This window comes from Crocodylus siamensis, chromosome 1, assembly GCF_052110815.1.
Source record: "Crocodylus siamensis isolate JL-2025a chromosome 1, ASM5211081v1, whole genome shotgun sequence".
NCBI classification, from domain to species: Eukaryota; Metazoa; Chordata; order Crocodylia; family Crocodylidae; genus Crocodylus; species Crocodylus siamensis.
Window position 1 is genome coordinate 173738165 of NC_143395.1, and position 21529 is coordinate 173759693.

General features: G+C 43.2%; 2 protein-coding genes across 2 annotated transcripts in view; one reads left to right on the plus strand and one right to left on the minus strand.

The window, feature by feature from the left end:
* ANGEL2 (angel homolog 2) overlaps window positions 1-4367 on the plus strand; it is a 23230-nt gene extending 18863 nt beyond the window's left edge. The window contains exon 9 of the mRNA XM_090049098.1: window positions 956-4367. Within this exon, the coding sequence (XP_089905224.1) occupies window positions 956-1110 (155 nt within the window). The 3' untranslated portion in view covers window positions 1111-4367. The remainder of the gene's footprint in view (window positions 1-955) is intronic.
* A 1362-nt stretch (window positions 4368-5729) lies between these two features.
* Window positions 5730-21529, minus strand: part of VASH2 (vasohibin 2) — a 72773-nt gene continuing 56973 nt past the window's right edge. The window contains exon 8 of the mRNA XM_090049111.1: window positions 5730-9050. Within this exon, the coding sequence (XP_089905237.1) occupies window positions 8978-9050 (73 nt within the window). The 3' untranslated portion in view covers window positions 5730-8977. The remainder of the gene's footprint in view (window positions 9051-21529) is intronic.

A 21529-nucleotide genomic window follows, 5' to 3' on the forward strand; every position in this document is an offset into this window, starting at 1 on the left:
AATGTCAGTCTTCTCCAAATATGAGGGAGTGTGATTTTTCCAGAACTGTGCAAAACAAATAGTAGGGGGGATGCTGGATCAGGGACAGTAATGATTCTATAGGGGGAGAAAATGGTTAGAAAGCATGCCTTCTTATGGTACTAGGTTCTGTGGTTTTGCATCTCAGGGTGCAGGAGTAAAAGGTATGTTCAGTGCCTTAGCTCTTTGTTTCCTGGCCTTTGCATGACACAGAGGTTCCCAAACTTTTTCTTATTGTATAGCTCCTTCCAGATTTACCAGCTGCCCACGTACCCATACCAGCATGTGTTTTATATTTTAACTCCTTAAATGCCAAAGATTATTATGATGAAAATTAAATCTGCCATTACATAATTTCTGCTGTGTACCCCCCCAGAGATGTTTTGTGTATCCCCAGGGGTACGTGTACTACAGTTTGGGAACCCCTGGTGTAAAGTAAGTTTTGGATTTTTTAGAGAGAGAATAACCATAACAACACAATCTGGCCTAGAGAATAAAGCACTGGATTGAGACTTGAGACCTAGGTTACCTTCCCAGTTCTGTCACTAGCCATTGGGCAACCTTGTCCAAGTGGCATCACCTCCCTGAGCCTCCATTTCCATAGATATAATATACATATAATGATTCTGATCTGCTTCATAGAGTACATTGAGATTAATGATAGAAACCTATGTAAAAGCTAGGTAATGGCTTCGCTATTAAGCTGTATAATGAGCTATGAAGCAATCTACAGATTTTTATGTTTGTTTGTTTTTTGTATAGCTGATTTGATACTAAAATGATATATTAACACATCAAGGCTTGTTGACTTCATGGATCTTTCTTGCCATGTTGTAGTCCTACTTCCAATGTAGGATGACTGTTTCTGCATGATTTATTTATTTAAGGTCAGTGGTATGTCCCTACCTAATTCCATATGCTTCTCTTTTTTACGTAGGAACAGAAGAGTCTTTTGATGGCAGCCTGAAGCTTCTCGGTAGATTATCACTTCTAACGGCGCAAGATTTATGGACTGTTAATGGCCTTCCTAATGAAAATAACTCTTCTGATCATCTGCCTTTACTAGCAAAATTCAGGCTCATTGAACAATGAAACAAAGTATTTTTATATATGAACTTCCCTTTTCCTCCACCTTCCTGAAATATTTTTAAATTTGTGGACTGGAAGCCTGTTTACATTTTATTTTGCCTGCATGCTGAGTTCTTAGTGCTTTGTAAATTAGAATTTTTAAAGAGACTTTTGAAAAGTGGTTTAAATTTACTTTATGAAGACTTTTTAAGAAACAGAAATAAGTTTACATAGCTTTCTCTTTTTGATAAAGACAGACATCACCAGCCTGAAAATGGCATTATTTTTCACAGAGAGGATGTAAATATTTTTATTGTATATTATAGTAAAATTGATGCTGCTTTGTACAAACATTGTACTTTGTTTGGGAGTGTAACTATTTTCATAATCAGCTGAAAGTAGCTTTGGAGGTGCTTTCACACTGCTTCTGTTGTCTCTCCCAAATTATCTACCTTTTGGGTTCAATTTCAGGAGTCCCTCAGCACAGGAGTTTATCTAGTAAAGTGGTTGCAGGACTGGGTCTTTATTAGGAAAGTTGTCCCTGCAGTATGGAAATAAATTGTGTTCTAAAAAAGTAATTGCAAGTTTAAACACTGTGCAAGAGTCCACTAGACTTTATCAGTATTCAAAGCTTTAAAACCATCCAAAATAAAAGCAGATATCTAACATGACATGCAAATATAGGCCAGTATAGTTGGGAAAGACTAAATTCACTTTCTCTTTGAAAGCTGTTTAAAAATCAAAAAAAAATTATCAGAATGCTTGACTTACTGCGATTTCCTGAATGTTTGCCAAATACATGAGAGACTCTTTTTCACTTGCTCATGATTTAAAATAATGTATCAGTACTGCAGCTTCAGCATATTCAACATTATTTTTGCCCTTGGGGAATATGGTGCCAATGACAGTCCAGGTGATTGAACTAGCACTTCAATTTAATATTTTTAGGATTAGATTTTCATTTTGGCCTGAGTCTCTCTCTTTTTTTTTCTTTATCACTTTGCTAGATTGTGATTGAAGGATCCATCTGCACACTGAGCTAATCCATCTGTCTCTACATGCTAACAACAATCCAGTCAATGAATGCTGAACACTAAAGTTCAATACTAAGTAATTAGCTTTAAAAATATTCAGATGCAGAAATTTCTTGGGCTGTAGCGCACATGCAGTAGCTTGTTTTTTTTGTCAGTATGCCCTACAAACACCAGGCATCAGAGAAATTTCTAAATGGCTATCTTAGAATTTGTCCACATAGCACACAAGCTTTGTAGGCCAGTGACTTATGCAGAAGTAAGGGTGAGTAGTAACAGAAGGTGTTGAAGCACTGTCCAGCTGAGGGAGCAGGTTGCAGTAGCTGCCATCTGAGATTTATGCACTTGCAGAGATCGGAACTCTCGGTGGAGCAAAAGAAACCCTGATACCTGCAGTATTTTTTTAACAAGCATCCCCTTTCTGTCCTGTAAGACAGAATTTGGCCTCTGCTGCTGCCTACTCTGTTCTACACAAGGAGCTGCAAAGGTTATCCAGAATTTCACACTACAACAGTTCCCTCCTAACCTCAAACTTAAATGCTGTTATTCTGCTATCTGCACTGGAAGGGAAATAGGTTCTTAATGCATAAATGAGGTGTAATGTGCCATGAGTACAGGGTTGTTTTTCTAAGAGTCTAGCTATAAGCTCATTGATTATGATGCTCTGACTATATGGGACTTAGTCTGTTAGAAAACTTAGGAAAAAAAAAAACGTACCTCAGCTTGCTTGCTATGCTATGGCCTGTTCTTTTGCTGCCAGGACAAATCCAGCAAACAAACAGCAGTGCTCAATGTCTGCAGAGGCTGCCCAGAGAATAGTGAAGAAATGTGCACTAGCCTGTCCAGTTGACAGTACTCAATACTTGAATACAGGAGCTTTGAATTTCAAAGATTTGTTTTCTGGCTCAGATCAGATTTTTCTGTTGTCAGTTGACTGTTTTATTTTTTCAAATGCTCCAGTATGGCTTTTTAAATTGGCATTACAAAAGCTGCCAGTTTTAAGTGAGCAAAAAATTAATAGATTCTGTTGTCTTCAACAAAGTAAAAGTTACCCAAATTGTATGTAACCTCTTCCTTCCATAGAACAGTGTGAGGTGGTTGTAATAATCAGCAGAAGTGCTTCATTCTTATCACTTGAGGTAAGTACACATATTTGAATATGTAGTAACCAAACTTGTTTGCATCCATGATCACTGCTGGCAATTAAGGTATCTAAAACAAAAAGCAACTTGTGTTGGGGAGGGGGAAGGAGAAGCTTATCTCCCCTCATTCTTCTGTAAAGAATTAGCACATACAGAAGTAGGATGGTTCATAATCATTGGTGTGTCCATCAGGAACCAAGTTGGTTGATTCGGTGGATCAGGGTATTCTAATCTTGGGAATCCAATGTGTAGTTGTGCTGCTGTTGGGACTAAACATTGCAGAAGTCAAGAAGGCTTAGTCCCATCTCTCACAGTATCAGAATGCCTTGCGTTCAAAGCATTTGTGGTGTGCTGGAACCACATATCCCTATTATGCAGCTGGAATGGTAGAGCGTACAGCACAGGCCCTTTTTGTGTCCTTATTGAATAGTGCTAAAGTATACGGGTGGGAAGCACGAAGTTCTGACTAAACGTGTACCACACACTTAGACCGTGTCTGTACATCAGAGGTTTGTAGGCCAGTAATTTATATAGAAGCAAGGATGAGTGGTAGCAGACGGGGTTACATTCTCTAAAGCTCTTTGTTTGTTTGTAGAAACTGCCTTTACACAGCAGTGTTTTAATAAGAATGTGTCCTGCCTATGGAGAACAAAGATTTCCATTGAATCTGGAAGCCTTCCTTCAGCACAGTCAAGTGTTTCTGTTTTGTTGATCCAAAATGTTTACAGGTTATGTTCTTATGAAACTTACTTGAAGCTATTTATTTTAACAAATCAGTTCTGCCACCTTGCAAACAAGATGATGTGACCTGAAAAGCGTATCCTGGTTAACCAGCTAAGCAACGGGTGGAAAACTACCATGGTCTGTGGCTTCCAGCTACATGCTTTACAGCTCTTTTTCAGCTACGCTCTTGGGAGCTCAGACTACAGACCATAGAATTGAAATACCAACAGGGACCTGGCTTGTGTTTTAATGACTGCCATGGTTCTTGCATTAAGAACTACAGTCTATTAATGGTATAATGTTGCAGCATGTGCATTTCTATGCTTGTGTTATTATCATATGCACAGCATGGTGCATTGTAACAATAGAGCTTGGGAGTAAAAGTTTCTGTCTTCCTGACCATTCCTAATTATCTTGAGTTGGGGGAGGGGGGTGAGATATTTACTTCTGGAAAGTGAGTGCCTTCTAATACCACACAACTTTTCTTATTCAACTCTCCCTCCCTTGTGGCCTTGTAGCAGGTAGGGCCAATATGAACTGTAGTCAAGGCCCTGAAAAACTACCCAGAAATGTTTCCTTAAACTTTGAGGTTACACATACTCCAGACTTTGCATTTGGTACTGCAGCTAAATAACTGTGCAGTCCCTGCAATGGAGTTGTTTTTAGACTCTACTTCTCATGCTTCTAGACATAGCGTCTCATGTAGACACACCCACTGTGTACTGAATGTAAACCCAAACTCTCAGTCTTTGGAAGCCTATGCTACCCCTCAAAGCTCACACAAGGAGCTTTACAGGCCATAATAAAACTGTTGTTCATGGAATTCAAAGGAAATGGAAAACATTCATTTGGAAAGACAACTGGTGGCCTGTGTTCTTATCTTCCCAGCCCCTCAAGCATAACCCTGAGCTAGCTGAAAAAGTACTTCTGTGATGCTACAAGATAATGAAACCTAGCCAAGGATTGAAATATTTAACACTAGCTAGTTGGCATCTTATCACAGTTCTGAAAGATGAAACATACCAAGACAAACATTTTAAACAGGCAAATGTTGTTTGGACCAAATTTTCAAGCCAAGAGCTGCCTGGCACAGATGGGACTGCAAAGAATAATCCAAGTACAGGCTCCAAAGCTTGTATAGAACTTTTAGTTCTTATCATATTTAAATGCCTGTTTCACCACTGTCTCAAAGGAAAACACCTGCCTCAAGGACAGTCCATCTCCATAGGGCTCAGCTCTAAAAATGAGGGCACTAATGCATTTGTTCAGCATTGGCTATTGATAAAGGACCTCTAACATCCCTTGCTTCTTGGAAAAGGCAACCCTCTGCCTAACAGAACTTCCTTTGGTGTGAGGACAGTACTTCAGAGACTTTACTCCCAGTGCAAAGCAGCAGCTGCTAGTCGTAATGCAGCACTTAGTACTGCAGATTCTTTGGTACTTACTGAGATGTACGGCAAGACATGCAAGACTACTATCTTCAGCTTTTCTCATCAGGCACCATCAACAGTGAAACAAGAACCTGCCATATAGTTAAGGCTTAAGTGTTTAGACTAATATATATTAGTTGCCTTCAACTTATTTCATATTGTAAGATCTTAGAAAAATATCTTACTTTATTGCATTCCCTTGATTTAGAGGTTATAGAAGAGTAAATGATTTAAAAATAAATGTTACAACAGTATTACATGACTGACTGAGTTATGGTAGTACATGGCAAACAAACTGAAAAGAGATCATTTAAAAAGACTTCCAAGACATTTTATTAAAGTTTCATGCTTCATATAAATGTACAAGTGATGAGAAAATCAAAAAGCAGAGCCCCCATGCACATGTATTCTACAATATCATTTGACGTTTGCAATGAGCTAGAAAAATAGTCACTAGAATCACAGTTATGAGTCAACAGAAATGCAATTGTAAGAGCAAACAGCAAGAAGATGAATATTTGACTGAACTTCAAAACCAAAAAGTACAAAATAGCTTGTCACATAGCTCTACAGTTTATAAAAGCTTCAGTGTAAGTTAGGGTCAAAAAGATGTAACCCAAAAATGTTCTGAATACTGGTAAAAGCCGTTCAGTTGTTATTAAATGGGAAGCGGTGTAAAGTTAGGGTAGCTGGGGGAAAAAAAAGCTTGAATAGTTTAAAATTGGGTGTAACCTAATGAAAAAAACACAGTTAAAGTCCAGAGTTCTGATCCCTTACTAGTCTAACTTTCAGAATCTAGACACCTATTGTGTAAGCTGATCTCCGTTTTGCAGAATTGCAACCTATGAAGAAGCATTTATTGCTTTAGAACCCAAATTTGAACCTGGTTGGAATTTTAACCAGAAGACATGATCTTTTTTAACTTTCTACCTCAGCTCTACCCCCCAAACTCTATTCTTAAAAACTTAAAGGGAATAAGAGCTGATGCTTGCAAACAAAGCCTATGAGGAGCCCTCTCTACAACTTAAGTTATCCTGAAAATACAGCTATGCCATCATCCCTACTGCTGATCTTTAGAGGAGGGAGAGAAGATAAGCCATGATCCAAATAAAAGCTGGAGAGGTGCGGAGTAAACATTACCAGCCAGTTGGTTTTGTGGGAAGAGGGAAACGAAGGGGGAAGTCTTGCACTGAGCTTTGTACAAGCCTGTAGTGAACCACATTCAATTTAAAAAAACCCCATCCATTAAAAAAGGCCTTTTTCTTTTGTTCTTTTTCATCTATAAGCAACCAGACATCAGATCAGTACATCAAAATGTTTACTCACCACCACACCTGTGGTAGTAACTCTTTAACATGACAATAAATCAGGCGGCCTGCTGCTACTCTTCAATACAATTACTTTTTAAGAAACTGCAACATACCTCACTCTACTAGTATCTTAGGGCCCAATTACAGGGGGTATGTGGCTATGGAAGACTCATTTCTACTGAGCAGAGTGAGGAGTAAAGTTTCTCTCATCTGTTTTCACACATGAAAATTGCTACACCTGTTGCAAGGAGAATCGGGGCCTAACTTTGGGGAACTGACTTTTTAACAGTCAAATTTTGTTTTAATAAAGCAGAGGCTCCCATTGTGGACTCTAAATGAATAGCTATAAAGCTTGCTATATTGGAAGTTAAGTTGCCTAATGACTTGTCATATATACAACTGAAATTAACCTAGATGTATGCTCGCATGGAGATGGGAAAAAGGAAATTACTAATTAAAGCAATACACCCCAAGTTCATTTGCATTTCTTTCTGCTGTGGTTTCAGCATCTAATGGTAGTGAACGGAAGATGTATTAATGTTTGGAACAGGATAACTTCTATTCCATATTGTTTTCCTAGTCTAGTAGTTCTTCACAGTCAGCTATTCTGTGCAGCTTGAAGCATTTGCTAAAATATCTTTCCAGCCGGGGCCTGGTTTTCCTCATGTTCTTTTTCCTTTTTATCTATATCCGTTTCATTCATCTGCTGATTCAGCTAGTGTTCCAGGAGCCCAATTCCCTTCATTCTCTAAGATTTTGTCTACCTCTCCCTCCTCCAAGAATCAAAGAGAGGTAATAGTTCAGTATGTTTTTTCAATAATATACAAGGCATATGTTGGACTTTCAAAAGAGATCTGCTTCTACTTAGATACCTGCTGAATTAGCTTTATTTTCAAGTACTCCAAACCAACAGCTCCTAAGAGAGTTCAGTGAGAACTGCAGAGGTCTGAGCACTTAAGACAATTTAAACCCCTTCAATTCGGTCCCTCAAAGAGAGAGAAGTTCTCTTGATCTGGCCACATGCCCTTAGCAGTAGTTTTCAGTGGGAAGACACAAGAGGAAAGAACTTGATTTTCAGATATTGTTTGTTAAAAAATATTATCTAATTTTATTGCTGAATTTACCCAACATGAATTTCCTTCCCAACACTCTGTAGAGGTATGTCACTATGATCCCTAGCAAGGAAAATCTTCCTGAAAAACTGGTGGCAGCATTACTTCCTCAGTGATCTCTCACCATAAAACATCACCACCTTGGACTACTCAACCTTTCAGACACATGATTAGAAAATTACATGTGAAAAAAATTACAAAAGCAACAAGTAAACACTTGAGCAAAAGCTCTGGACTCTGACATTTCTCTGTTATTCTGAGAATGTACACCAAACAGTTTGTCTCTACAATGCAGACACTTGTCTCTACAAAACAATGATCTCCGTGCCTTGTGCTTTAAACACTGTAGTCTGGAAAGTTTAAAAGCTTGTGACAAAGTATAAAAAACTTATGAAAATTTTAAAAATCCATTATTGGTCAGTTATCAGCATTTTAAAAAAGCAACAAAAACCTCAAACAGTTTTTCCATCTCTCTAAGATTATGTCAGTGCTTTTAAGAAGACACTTGCATATAAACATACCTTAAATTCTTTCATAGGCATGCACATAATAGGGTGGCAGGGTGCCATCTAATGCCATCATAAGTCTACCAAAAATGCTGGGAAACAGTACAAAGGAGTTACAAAATAATACTGTCAATCTTGCATATCTGTTGTAAGTTTAGTGAGGTAATGTTGACACTTTAAAACTCACACCCACCTCTGCACTGCTAGTTTATTGCTGAATTAACTATCAATATTGGACTTGATTTTTTTAATACTGCACCCCAGCACATTTTAACACAATGAGGAGTATGATTTAATTACCACTCCTAATACTACCAATGTAGCACAAATGTTCAAAGCCAGTTAAAAAAAAAGAAGAGAGAGAAACAATTATTTCAAGTTTTAAAAAACCCTCTAGCACAATAGTTCTCTCCTATTTGATGGGGAGGAATAAAAGTAATTAATTTTTTCACTGATGCCACTTCATGAATTAAAATAAGTTACCACCACCTTCATTCTAGAACTCCTATTTCCTCGGTGAGACTTAAACAAAAAAAAAATCCAGAAGATCTTAATAGTCCTTTTTCCTTCCAGTGGGGCGCAGAGCAAAGTGCAGTGAGAAGCACCATGGAAGCCCTCTCTCTGGCCTATGGCTTTGTTAGATGCGCAGTTGATAGCCGACATCATTCAACGTAGTGAGGTCACCCCCTTTCTTGTCCATCACTGCAGGCCTGTGCCAGAAGAGGGAAAAGAAGGCATCATTCAACATTTCTTGGATCTGCTGTAATGAACAACCCCATTGCAAACCCAGAACACAGTTCATTATTAAAAGGAAACTAATAGAACAAGGCTTCTCATCACTTAATCCAGGCAATGTTAAACAAATGGCCATGTTATCAATTGGACTTTGTGTGCAGATACATCTGTTGCAGGCTTACCTCACTTCACCTGACCATCCTCAAAGCCCTATGCCCATACTTGTTTCCTTATACATCTTGGGGACAGATTAGGGTGGCCTTCGTAGACACTGGTGACGTGCAAGGGGTGCATGTGCACCCTCTGAGCTTGGCGGTGCACCCCCTGCAAAAAGTGCCACCGACACTGCCGGCAGCACCTGTGGGTGGTCCACCCCCAACTGCCGATGGTGTCTGCAGGAGGTTCCCAATTGCTGCTGACCGCCACCAACAGCATCTGCAACTGGTCGCCTCCCCCTGCCAACAGCAGCACAGCCGCCTGCAGAAGCTCACCGCTTGCCGCCGCCTGCAGGAGCTCGCCATGCCCCCCCCCAGGGGCACATGGCATTCATGATCATAGAGGACATTCCAGTTTGCTGCTACTCTGTCCTGTCTTGATACAAAACCCAATGCCTTTATGTCCTCTATTTTTCCTCTTCAAGACGCAGAGCAGACTCAATTTTTCTTGAAGAGAAAAAATAGAGGACATAAAGACATCCGGTTTTGTATCAAGATAGGACGGAGGACAACCAGACTGTCCTCTATGACGGCCACCCTAGGACAGGTTAATGTACAAGTTCTCTTTAAGCAGAGCTTCAATCTCCTGTCTTTGCATCCAGTGCGTGGCTAAAGCCTGCGTAGCAGAGCTCAGGTTGTGATAATCCACCAGCACCATCCTACTTTCCCTTGGACCTGCATTTGATGTCTGTTCTGCCTCCTCGTGTCCCACCTGCTTCCTGCGAGCCAACTGCATCTGTACCTATAAGCTAGCAGAGTTATCATTTAACCCTTTCCCTGCACACAGTTGTTGTCATCATGAGCTCAGTCCAACCAAACAGCCTTAAAAGTGATCCTCTGGCCAGCAGGCAACATCAACAGTTCTGCTTAACCTGCCATGTAACTACAGCATGCAACTACGTGGACTGCAGCACCACCTCCCCAGAGCAGATACCAGGAAACCAATGGAAGATGAATCCTTGTCTGAAGGCCCACATACTGCTTCTACTTCCCCAGCCTTCAGAAGCGATCCCCACAGTGGTTGCCACAGGCAGGTGGTGGGCCACCTTTCCTATAAAGCAGTGATTCTCAACCTGGTACTGCAGCACCCTGGGATGCCTTTCAAGGGTGCCATGCAATATGAGCACCGTTGTGTGCAAACACCTACATGATTCACAAGAAAAAACCAAAGGGCATTTTTATATATATAAGCACCCTGTAACACTTGCAGTTGTGCAAGTGGCAAAATGTGTGTCAGCACTAAGAAAATGGCAGTGGCGCACACTGGAGGTGCCTTAGCTCAAAAGCACACCACAGCTATTTTCTGCACGCTAACTTGCATTTCGCCGCTTATACTACTGCATGCGGCACAGTGCAGTTCATCTCAGCTTGCAGGAGAAGCAGACTCGATTAATCAGTCTAGGAAGCAGCATATCTCCACTGCATCGCAGGACAGAAAAGTGCGTGTATAAATGCCCAAAGGTTTCAAATAGTAGGCCACTGTGTCAAAAACATTCTGACTTGCTGGAGCCCCTGCTCTCTGCAGCAGAAGAACTGCTCTCTTATTTTCCATCGTCAAAAAACTAATGAAAGCTAGGACCTGGCATTTTCCGAGGGGTGCCTTGAGTTGAATGAGGTTGACAACCACTGTTCTAAAGGCCCAGTGCAGCTAGAAGGACCATACTAATTATAGGAACAGCCCAGATCTTCTTGGCCTAATAAATGCTCGTCAGGCTGTACCTCCTGCTGGAATTGCCATTAAAAATGTCAACAGCTGCCATTATACAGGTGCTGAGTTCAGACCAATCACGAAACATTGTCATGTATTTTTAAATACCACTTCAAAAGTCTATACATGTGCTAGTAAGGAACACAAATCTCTAGCCTTCTAAAGCAGCAGTTTTCCTTTCAACATCCAAACAAAGCCAGAAACAGAAATGCGCTATTACTGCCCTCACAGAACATGCATTCAACTTCATTTACTTGTAGAGAAGAAGAAAACAGACCTTGTCAACTGACATTTAGCAGCCAAAGCTGCTTCAGGCTTTCATTACATTACATCCTTGTTCCAAACTAGCTCTGATATTTAAAAAAAAAAAAAAATCATCAATCTTTGCTTTGCTGGTTCCATGACACTGAATCTGAATTTACCAAAATAAAAGATGATCAAAAGCAAGGGGAACGTTTTGCATTTGAGAGGATCTTTGTGCTATATGTACTATTTCCAAACATGGATACAAATGTGCAGCATCAATTTCATACAGAGCAGCTTTTGTTATTTAAGCCATTGGTGGTTTGATTCTCTTTCCACGTGTGTAACTCTTATCGATTCCAGTGGAGCTGCTCCTGTGCACCAGTGAAAACAAGTGAGCATTGTGCCTTGACTCCTACAAACACTCCCCAAGATGTGTTGCTGGACATAGACAGTAGCAAGGAGAACATCCAGCAGGAAGCATTGCCTGGACTGGGCCCTGATTTAGATAGCCCTTTGAAATGCAACAAAAAAGTGAAAATTTTAAATTAAATTGTTTCAGTAGGAAGCAAATCAACTGGAGAGAGTCTTCCCCATGGTGACATTTCAGCTGCATGGTGTAATTAGGAGTGTTCGTGAATTAATCTAGCCCTATTGTACCTCCCTTGTAACCATGCTAAATGCACAGACAGAGCTTAGAAGAGATTTCTTTTAAAGAAATCTGCTCTTTAACCATTTAACAAGTTTTGTATTTTGTTAATGAATAATGGGAGAGCTCATATTTGACTCGTGATTACATTGTGCAGGGGGTTCCCTGTATGTTCAAGAAAGCTGAATCTAGCAATATCAGCAGGAGTCGAAAACAGCAGAACAAAGCTTCTCTGGGTGCCTACGCAATATGTATTGATACGCGGTGCTGACTTGTTAAAGCACTAGCAGGCAGGCAAAAGGTTGGAGTAGACAGGACCCATCTCTGAACTAAAGCCACAAACTGGCTCTTAACCTCAAAGAAACACTGTAAGGAGAAACCTTTCAATTTTAATGAGCTGAGCCCTAAGCATTTTGCTTTAGATTCCCTTCCCAGGAAGGGACTATATAATTTTATTGTCAACAAGAGCGGTCTGTAATAACAGCTTGCCACCAGCAGGTGAACCCTCTTAAGCACCACCAAGTATCTTATGCAGTCTCTGCCAACTAAAAGCCCAGCTTAGACTAAAATGGATACTGTGTGGCAGGAAAGGTCTCTCCCTCTCCCCTTGGCAAACTCTAATTAGCTATAATTAGAGCATGGAAATAAAAAGATTCATAAATAGACAAAATGCACAAAACCCAAGTACACTGTTTAGCTAGGAAGATAGATGCCTACTATCTTTCTTGCCAGATGCATGACTTTAGGGCCTTCCAGTTCCCAACTACAAGAACAAAGAAAATAAAAGTGGGTGCACTACTGCACAAGTTTCCTTTTTTCTCACTTCCTTGTTTAAATCAGTCTTTGGAAGTTAAGCAACCGGCACATGACATTAATCCACTTTGTCACCCAGAAAACAGCATCTGACTCGCATCTTATACACCTACTGCTTCCCTCCTTTTTTCCAAGTCTTCAGATACCTCCCAGCAGAATAGATAGGAAGCAGCTGAGTCTGACCACAGAAGCAAGCTGGTCCAGAGAGAGGGGGACTCCTGCATCAGAAGGGACTGATTCTCCAGCATGAACCTGCCAAGAGCAGCAGCCTCCCCAGTGTCTTATAACAGACAGCCTGGAAAAGAAAGGACTACGACACCAGTGTAACTCCATTGATTCACCCTTGAGTAAGAGAGAGCAGACTCAGGCTCCAGAGGCCAGCCAGTTAAAAGGTACTTAGGTCCCTATCTGCATATTTAGGCATCTAACAGGATTTTTCAGAGGGTCTATGTGCCAAGATCCCATTGACTCAATGGGAATGAAATGTTTAGTGAGATTTTCATTTGCTAATCCCTACGGATTCAATGGCCCATTCTTGTATCTTTAGGCACCCAAATACACTTGGGAAACCTGGTCCCAGGTGACTTAAGTGAAACATATCCTGTAATACACAGAGGGTGTACCTACACGATACACTTTACTATGCAGTGATTATACTGTGCAGTAAAGCATTACTGTCTACATGTGCATTGCATTTACTGCACAGTACATCAGTCTACTGCAGGGTTGCCTACTACCTGTAACTACAGGATTAACCCTGCAGCAACTACTGTGCAGCAGAGCACGTGTAGATTGCTGACCAGGAGCAAATTGTTCCCAGTCAGCCAAGACAGCAGGGGCAGAGAAGCTGTCCCCTCCTTTGGACAGCTGCGTCCCAATTCTGTTCCCCAACTGGCAGATCAGGGTAGGGGCCTGGGAATCTGTGCCCTTGTGCAGCTGCTGCTTCCTATCTCCCCGCCCTGATCAGCAGGGGCTGAGAAGCAGCAGCTGCAGAAGGGCACATTTTCCGAGCCCCATGTCCTGATCCAGAGATCGGGCATGGGGCTGGGAGGCAGCTGCTCCGGAGGTTGGACAATTTCTTGCAGCCCCCAGAGACTGGGGCCCGACTTTGGTGCCCCCTGCCAGCCCAGGTCTGGCACCCGGGGGAGGCTGGAGCTCTCCCTGGCTGCTGTAGGTGGGGCACAGCAGGACTGGAGTAGCCCTACACCGTGCCGCTCCCAATGGCAGCACATGTAGACACCTTGCTGGGGAAAGCTTACTGTGCAGTAAGCTTTCTGAGCATTAATTGCATGTGTAGACATGCCCAGAATGTATGGGAGAGGCACATTCTTTAACACCAACTTTTTCAGATGGGAACTGCTAAACCCAAACTCTTATTTCCAGTGGAACACACGAGTACCATAAAAGTCAATGAGACCAGGCCACTGATCTAAAAGTCTTGGCATGGATGTAGGCATGTGAGTCACACATGGTAGAAGAGTCCCTGAGTTAAAGTGCAGTTCAAGGACCAAGTAAGGAGGCCTGTTCTTCACTGCTAGTAGGAAAAGCTTAGACCAGTGGTCATCAACCAGTGGATCTCGATCATGGGTGACTGGTCTGGGCCTCTTGAGTCTGGGGGGGCGGGCACAAGCAGCTGATCGCCGACTGTGGGGATCCCCCAGCGGCCAATTGTTGACCCTGGAAGCAGCATTAGCAAAACTGGAAGTGCCAGTGGCAAAATTGGAAGTGCCACTGGTGCTTCTCTTGGTGCCCCCACCAATCTCAGGAGGGGCACTGCCCAGAGCTTCTCAGTGCCCCCACTCCCCAGCTTGTGAGGACCAATCTCGGGGGGGAGGATGTGCCCCCTCCCACCCATGCCCTCTCTACATGTTGCCTATGATCTCAATCTACTGGTAGATCTTGGAGCCTCTTAGAGTTGACCCAAGGCTGGGGTGGGGGGCTGAGTGTCCATGTGCATGCATGCATATGCCCCAGCCACGCAGGTCAATCCATGGGGAAGGGAAGGGGAAGGGCCCCTGCAGAGAGGGACAGTGCTGCAGAGGCAGGAGAAAAAGTAGAGCTGAGAGGGGCCCTGGCTAGGTGGGACTTACCTGCTGAGGAGGCATGCCCCCAAATAATTTTTTCTCCCTCTGCCTCAGTCTTCCCCCCCCGTCCCCCACCTTCCCTCCCCACAGACTTACCTGCTGGGTGGGGGTTGGGGGGTGGCAGCAGTGCACGGTAGATCTTGGGTTGCTTTTAAATACCAAAGGTGATCTCTTACTTAAAAAGGTTGGAGACTGCGGCAGAATGCCGCCTCTGTCTCTCCCCAAAAACTCTGCTCTGTGACAATTTGGTTAACATGGGCGTGGCAGAGGGCAGACATCCCATCTCTTAGGTAACCTGAACTGGATACATTCCTAAGGGTGGGGGGAAACCTGCTCCCTCTGCCTAGGTGACTGGCATCACATACCTGGGTGAAGGGCTTACACTCTCTATTGTTCTAAGCAATGCCAACCTGACTGGGAGGGGGCTAGAGACCCTGCCAGTCTACCCGGCAACTAGTAATGCATTTCAAATTGGCTGGCTGGCAGCCAAGAGGTGCTGGCTTCCATTGGACCAGGTAAATGAGGTCATAAGATCTATATAACTAAGAACTGCCCAGGAGGAAAGTAGTAGCTATGATTAAAACTCAGAGGGAGAGGAGCAGGACCATCTGAAACTTGCTCTCACTCTCTAAACTCATGAACAATGAACTGCCTGCCTCCAGAGGTAATCTTCACCTGCCTCTGGATGATACTTGTGAGTAAGCTGCCTGAGATCTAACTAGATATACAGCTTGCAGTAACTCAGATGCGTGGTCAAAGTCTACCCAGACGCCCTGTTTGCTCTCTGAGATTTCTTTGATATTGCTCTACCCTGTACCCTATTGCAGCCCTACCCCTTGTAACCAATAAAGTTCTCCTTTGGACCTAGCATGGAAGACTTATTGGGAGAGGGGCTAGATTATGCCTTGGGGTCCCCTTGGTTCGGCTGACTAAGGGAGACCACTATTTGTGCTTTAGACTCAGAAAAGCACCCCAAGTTCTTGAAGTGGATCAAGTACCCTTGAAGGCTACTAGGCCTCTGTTTCCCAGGGGTCACAGTGCCAGGATCAGGCCAGACCCTGGGTGGTGGCACAGCTACCCTCACGCTAGTGGGTGTGCTCCAGGAAGAGGGTCAGCCAGATGTGCGGCGCCCCCAGGTAGGGACTCAGAGCCTAGAAGGTGGTTGGGCACAGTGAGGTGGGTGGCTCAGCACAGGAGTACCACCTACTGGCTCGCCACAGAGACTACTGGCTTAGACTGCACAGATTTATTAAAGCCTCCTAGTGTGAACATATGGCTCTTGGGACATAATATCTAAGTAAACCCCACTTAATCCTTATTCCAGACTGAATGAGCACCCCTGACATTCCTTCTTCATAGCATGGCAGCTGCAGATGGCAGGAGGCATCTGATGGACTTAAGGTCAAGAAGTTAAATAACTGGAGTTTCTAAGTCAACAAAAACACTCAGAACTCCATCACAGGGGGCAGCTTTAGTAACTTCTTCCTCTCCTTCTCCCATGACCCACACAACAGCCCATTTGCTCCAAACAACTAAAACAAGGAGAAGAGTTTGATGCAACTGTAAGAAACCACTTCCTTCCCAGGCTGATCTGGTTGTCCTATGGTCGGTGTTTTGCACCACCCAGCAAGGTTCCCCCACTGAAACTGACTGCTATTCAGGCTACCAGTGTATGAGGTGCACCTCACCGTGCTTGTATTAGAGATAGGGTGGCCATCATAGAGGACAGTCCAGTTGTACTCTATTGAGACAAAACCCAAAGCCTTTATGTCCTCTATTTTGGAGAGAAAAAGAGAGGACATAAAGGCATTGGATTTGCATCAACAGAGGACAGAGTAGCAGAAAACAGGAATGTCCTCTATGATGGCCACCCTAGCTGAGCATTCAAAATGCTCTGCAGCAACCTCCAGAAACTCACTACTTGGAAGGTAAAGAACTGAGAGGTACGCCATTACAGCAGCATAAATTAGGCAGGCAGATGGGATGGAGACCATATGGAATTCTCAACAGTCTGGCTACAAAGTGAAGGATTTGTAAGGGGGTGGGAATTCATTTACTTTCAAAACACTTCAAAAGTGCTTGTGGTTGTCAGATTCAGAAAAACTACGTGTAAAAAAGGGTGATCCAAGTCAGCTAACAAATAACAACCCAAAAGATAATCTTGATCCAAACACTCCCCTGTCACTGTCACCAACTGCTTTGCGAATTCTAAGCTCCACATTGTTCAACCCAAGTACATATCATGTAATTTTGTAATGCTTGGACAATGGTTCTCAACCTTTTTAGTCTCAAGGCACTTGATTCAAGGCACTCAGAAAATGCCAGCTCAGAGACCTGTGTGGGTCTGATTTTAAAGGCCCACTTCCAACCTACACTGAATATTATACAACTGGATCTGAACCCACAAACCGTATTAACAAGTCTTCTTACCCACTGACCTGACCCGCTTTAGGCAAACCCATAACCTGACCCACGTGGCTGACAAATGCATTAGTTCAACCTGGATCTGCAGAGTCTGTATAGATCAGGTGCTTCAGTGGCACTTATAGCTAAAGCTGATTCAATTAGCTATTAGACAAAAGTACCCAAAAAGCCTTGCTAAAGTGCCTGATCTATATAGACGGGTGAGCTGGGTCTAACTCATTTGCTGCTTTTTCTGGGCGTGTGTTGGGCAGCTGCTGACAGATATAAAAAAAAAAAGTGCTTTACCAGAAGCAGCAGCACATTACATGTGTTCAAAGTAGCTGCAAAGGAGATTAAACAAAAGATGGATCAGGGTGTGACACTCTGGGTGCCCTTCAGGAATCTGCAGCCCATAGGTACCCTTCAGGAACATGTGACACACCCTCGGCTATCTTTTGCTTGATCTCCTTCACAGCCATTCTTCCTTCTTTATTTCATCTCATTCATGCTGCTTCTTCCAGTAAAGCACAGTTTTACTGTCAGCAGCTGGTGGTGAGGTTTACCAGGCCCACGTCTAACCTGAAAAAAAAATTTTCAGACCTGTACCCAAACTGCAAAATGCGAAGTAGTTTACATTCCCACCTAAACCCAACATGCTTTGTGGGTCACTCGTGAGTACCCGCAGGTACCCAACCCGATGCAGGACTCTATGCCAGCTCCCAGTTTTCACTTGTTTGACTACAGAAAAATACTAGAGCAATTCTTTTGTTACAAATACCATACTTACTCAAATGTAAGATAAGGTTCCCCCCCTCAATTTAGCATGGGGGAAAAAAGCCCCTTCTCTTATAATCACATACAAGGAAATCTCACTAAATACACTGTCTATCGTTAAGTTGCTGCCAAAACCAGCATGTGTTCAGCAATGGAAACCAACTATGAAGCTGACTAAATGCAGCCAACACCGAGCATAACTATAAAATACATGGCACACATGGGGCAAATGTGCTCATGGCAACCGTGTGTGTGTCCCTTAAAAAAATCAGGCAGTTGGCCCCCTGAGAAGGGACTGGCACAGGGCCTGGAGATACTGTAATACCAGGCCAGCACCAGGAGGGTCAGAGACAGCCCTGACACCCTCCCCGTTGCCAAAAATTGCTAGATTTGATCTTAGCCAAGGCAGTTATGGAGTTCAAAGGGTTGGAGAAGGGGTGACTGCGTGTGACTTCTGAGCAGGTTGCATTTCAGGCTGACTCTCTCCATGGAGAGGAGGGGAATTATAATTTCTTCCCAGTCCGAAAAGGGGTGACCCCCTGGGGGCTGGCAGAGATTTCTTCACTGTGTGTGCAGGGTCCAGTACAAGGGAAGTGGAAATGAAGCATGCTGGACTAGGGAACTATCCCAAGACAACCTCAGTCTGTTCCTTGAGGCAAGTGGCAGCACGTGGAGAATAAACTGGGAGCTCCCCAGGGGCCGCTTTGTAATACTGATTACAAAGCATCATTCTATAGTCTCAGGCTTTGCTTTATTATAACTATATTCAATCTCATCTGAGAGGAAGCAAACACAGCACCACCAATGAACAGTGTGGGCTGAGCATGGAAATACTGCAGGCAAGGCAATGCAGTCCCTGGAGTCTCTAGAAGCCTCCAGTGATAAAAGACAGACTGCTTTTATTTGGCTTGTCTTTTTATTTTAAATAAAGCAATAATCAGGGGGGATAGGTTGCTGTACAGCTGCCATTTGCTCAGCAGTTGGCTGTCAGGAACGTGTTCAGCTGACATATCTTTGTAAACCCACAGAGGCTCACACTTCTCTCAGAATAAGCACTAGTGCCATACTAACAACTGCAGAAGCAACGCTGGCAACCCAAGGATGAAAATATCCCACAAGGAGGACATGGAAAGGAAAAGAGCCCAGAATAGCAGGGCCCTTAACTACTATAATTATCTAGGTGCTAAATGAAGAGCTGCTGTGGATGGGCCTACATGTAATGATGCAGCTAGGATAAGTATTCATGTGTAAGGTATAAACCTGCTGTTAAATCATCAGCTACTACATGCGCCAATGTGTATTAAGAAAGTCAGTCTAATTTTTTTTTTTTTTAGCTACTGCAAAAAATATTTGAGACCATGAATCTCTCTGGAAATCTATTTAAAAAGTGGTCGTCATAAATGTGTGACTCAGCTGTGGCCATATAGGTACTTCACACTTGTCCCAGTGTAGAACAGCGGAGCTGTTCAGAATCGCGCTGCACCGAACGCGGGTAGAACACAGACCCCCTTCCACTCCACAGGCACCAGGCCTTGAACCCACAAACTACAGGTGACTCTCCAATACATGCTAGTAGTATTGGGCTTAAGGGGCACAGAGTTTTGATTTTTTCCAGGAGAGCAGTGGGAGCCAACTTTTTTGGTGTCACATATTAGCCCCATACCCGTTCTGAGAGCCACTCCGATCCCTGTCCCTGACCCAATCTGCTGCTCAGCTGGCTGCTGTTGGTAAACAAGTTCTCCGGGTTGAATGTTTTTTTTTTTTGTATTACTTACAGGCAATTAAGACACCATTCCAAGCTGGCTCCTTCACTCCCACTCTTCTCAGAAATTGGGTTATATCAACATTTAAAACTAAATGGGTGCAGCTCACACTTCCAACCCCCTCAGCAATCCCATGAGCTATAATTCTAGGCTGAATTTACCAACTTCAGCTCTTCAGCAGCATGGTTATTGAGAGCCTGGGTAACACTGAAACTTGAATAAAAGGGACCCACCAACGACCACTTCCAGTCCCCCTCCCCTATTGTAGGTAGCCATGTTGCAGTCTCTGTCCCTTCACCTTAAGCTTTGTTTTCTGCTTTGCCCCTAACGTTCCACTGCAAGGCCATTTCACAACCTCAGTCCTCTTATTCTAAGGAACCATCTTCTAATTTCCAGCCTAATTTTGTTCGTGGCCAATTTACAGGTATTTTTCATGTGCCATCACTGTCCTTTAGCTTAAATAGTAGTGCTTCCCCTCTGATGTCTAACCCCACCCCATGCATCAGTAGAGAGAGCCACATCCCCTCTTAGACTTTTATTTTCTAGGCTAAATAAGCCAAGCTCTTAGAGTCTCTTCTCAGTTGATAGGGTTTTAGTTTCTCTGAACTCCCTAGTTACCCTCCTTGATGTAGTAGTCCTTTCTTTCAAAATTCTGGCATGGAAATTAATCTCCCACCTGCCTTAAGTTCTTTAAGGTTTGGTTCCACCTTGGTTCTGGTAATTTCATAGAACCACAGACAAGTAGGGCAGGAAGAGATCATCTAGTCCAACCCCCAAATTATCCCTATCCAAACCATCCTATACAAATCCATTGTCTAAGCTCTAAGCAAAACTACAGTCAACTCTGACACAATACAAGACATACCCTAACCTGCCATAGGTAAAGCAAAGGGACTATGGCAGCCAACATCCTGCTGCTGTTAATATACACTCAAGAGATCCCAGGTAGAGGACCATGCTCCCCACTACAGAGAAAGACAAAAACCACCATGTTCCACAGCAATCTGACCATGGAGAAAAAATATTTTCTTACCCTAAATATAACTATTGGCCCGAACTTGAGCAGAGGGGCAACCCTCTACCCAGGAACCTCTGTGTTTAAATCCCAGCAGCACTGGCACAACCCAGTCAAAATCCCCTGTCTTGGCCTCAGCCAAAACCCAATGCCTCAGATGGCGGCTTAAAAAACACCCCTGATACATGTAGCACTGTTGCAGGCAGGGGAGTTCCCTGTAAGCCCCATGCAGCAACCAGCAAAGCCAAGAAACATCGAAAATACCCATTACCATTTCCATGACCCATCCTTCCTTTGCCTCCATGGTCAACATTATTCTCCACACTGAAAGTGTTGCCAAAATATGGAATACGCTTCCAAGGGAGGTGGTGCTGTCCCTTTCCTTGGAGGTATTTCAGAGGAGACTGGACAAACACCTGGCTGGGGTCATCTGACCCCAGCACTCTTTCTTGCCCAAGGCAGGGGGTCAGACTCGGTGATCTAATAGGTCCCTTCTGACCCTAAAATCTATTAAGTCTATGAAAGCAGAGGCAAAGCATTCACTTAGATTTTGGGCCATTGCTTTTCATCACTATTCCACCTGCACTGCAGAGCTTCCCCACTTCTTTCCTTGTTTTCCCTTTACTTATGGAGCTGGAGAACATTTTAAAGCTTGTTTTTATAATATCCTTTGCAAAGTCTAAGTCTAACTTTTGGCAATTCTTCCTGACCTACTCTTCTTTAAGACAGTGTTTTCTTTGCTGATCAGTCCTTCTTCCCCATTCCTTGTGAGCTCTCTGCTCATCCC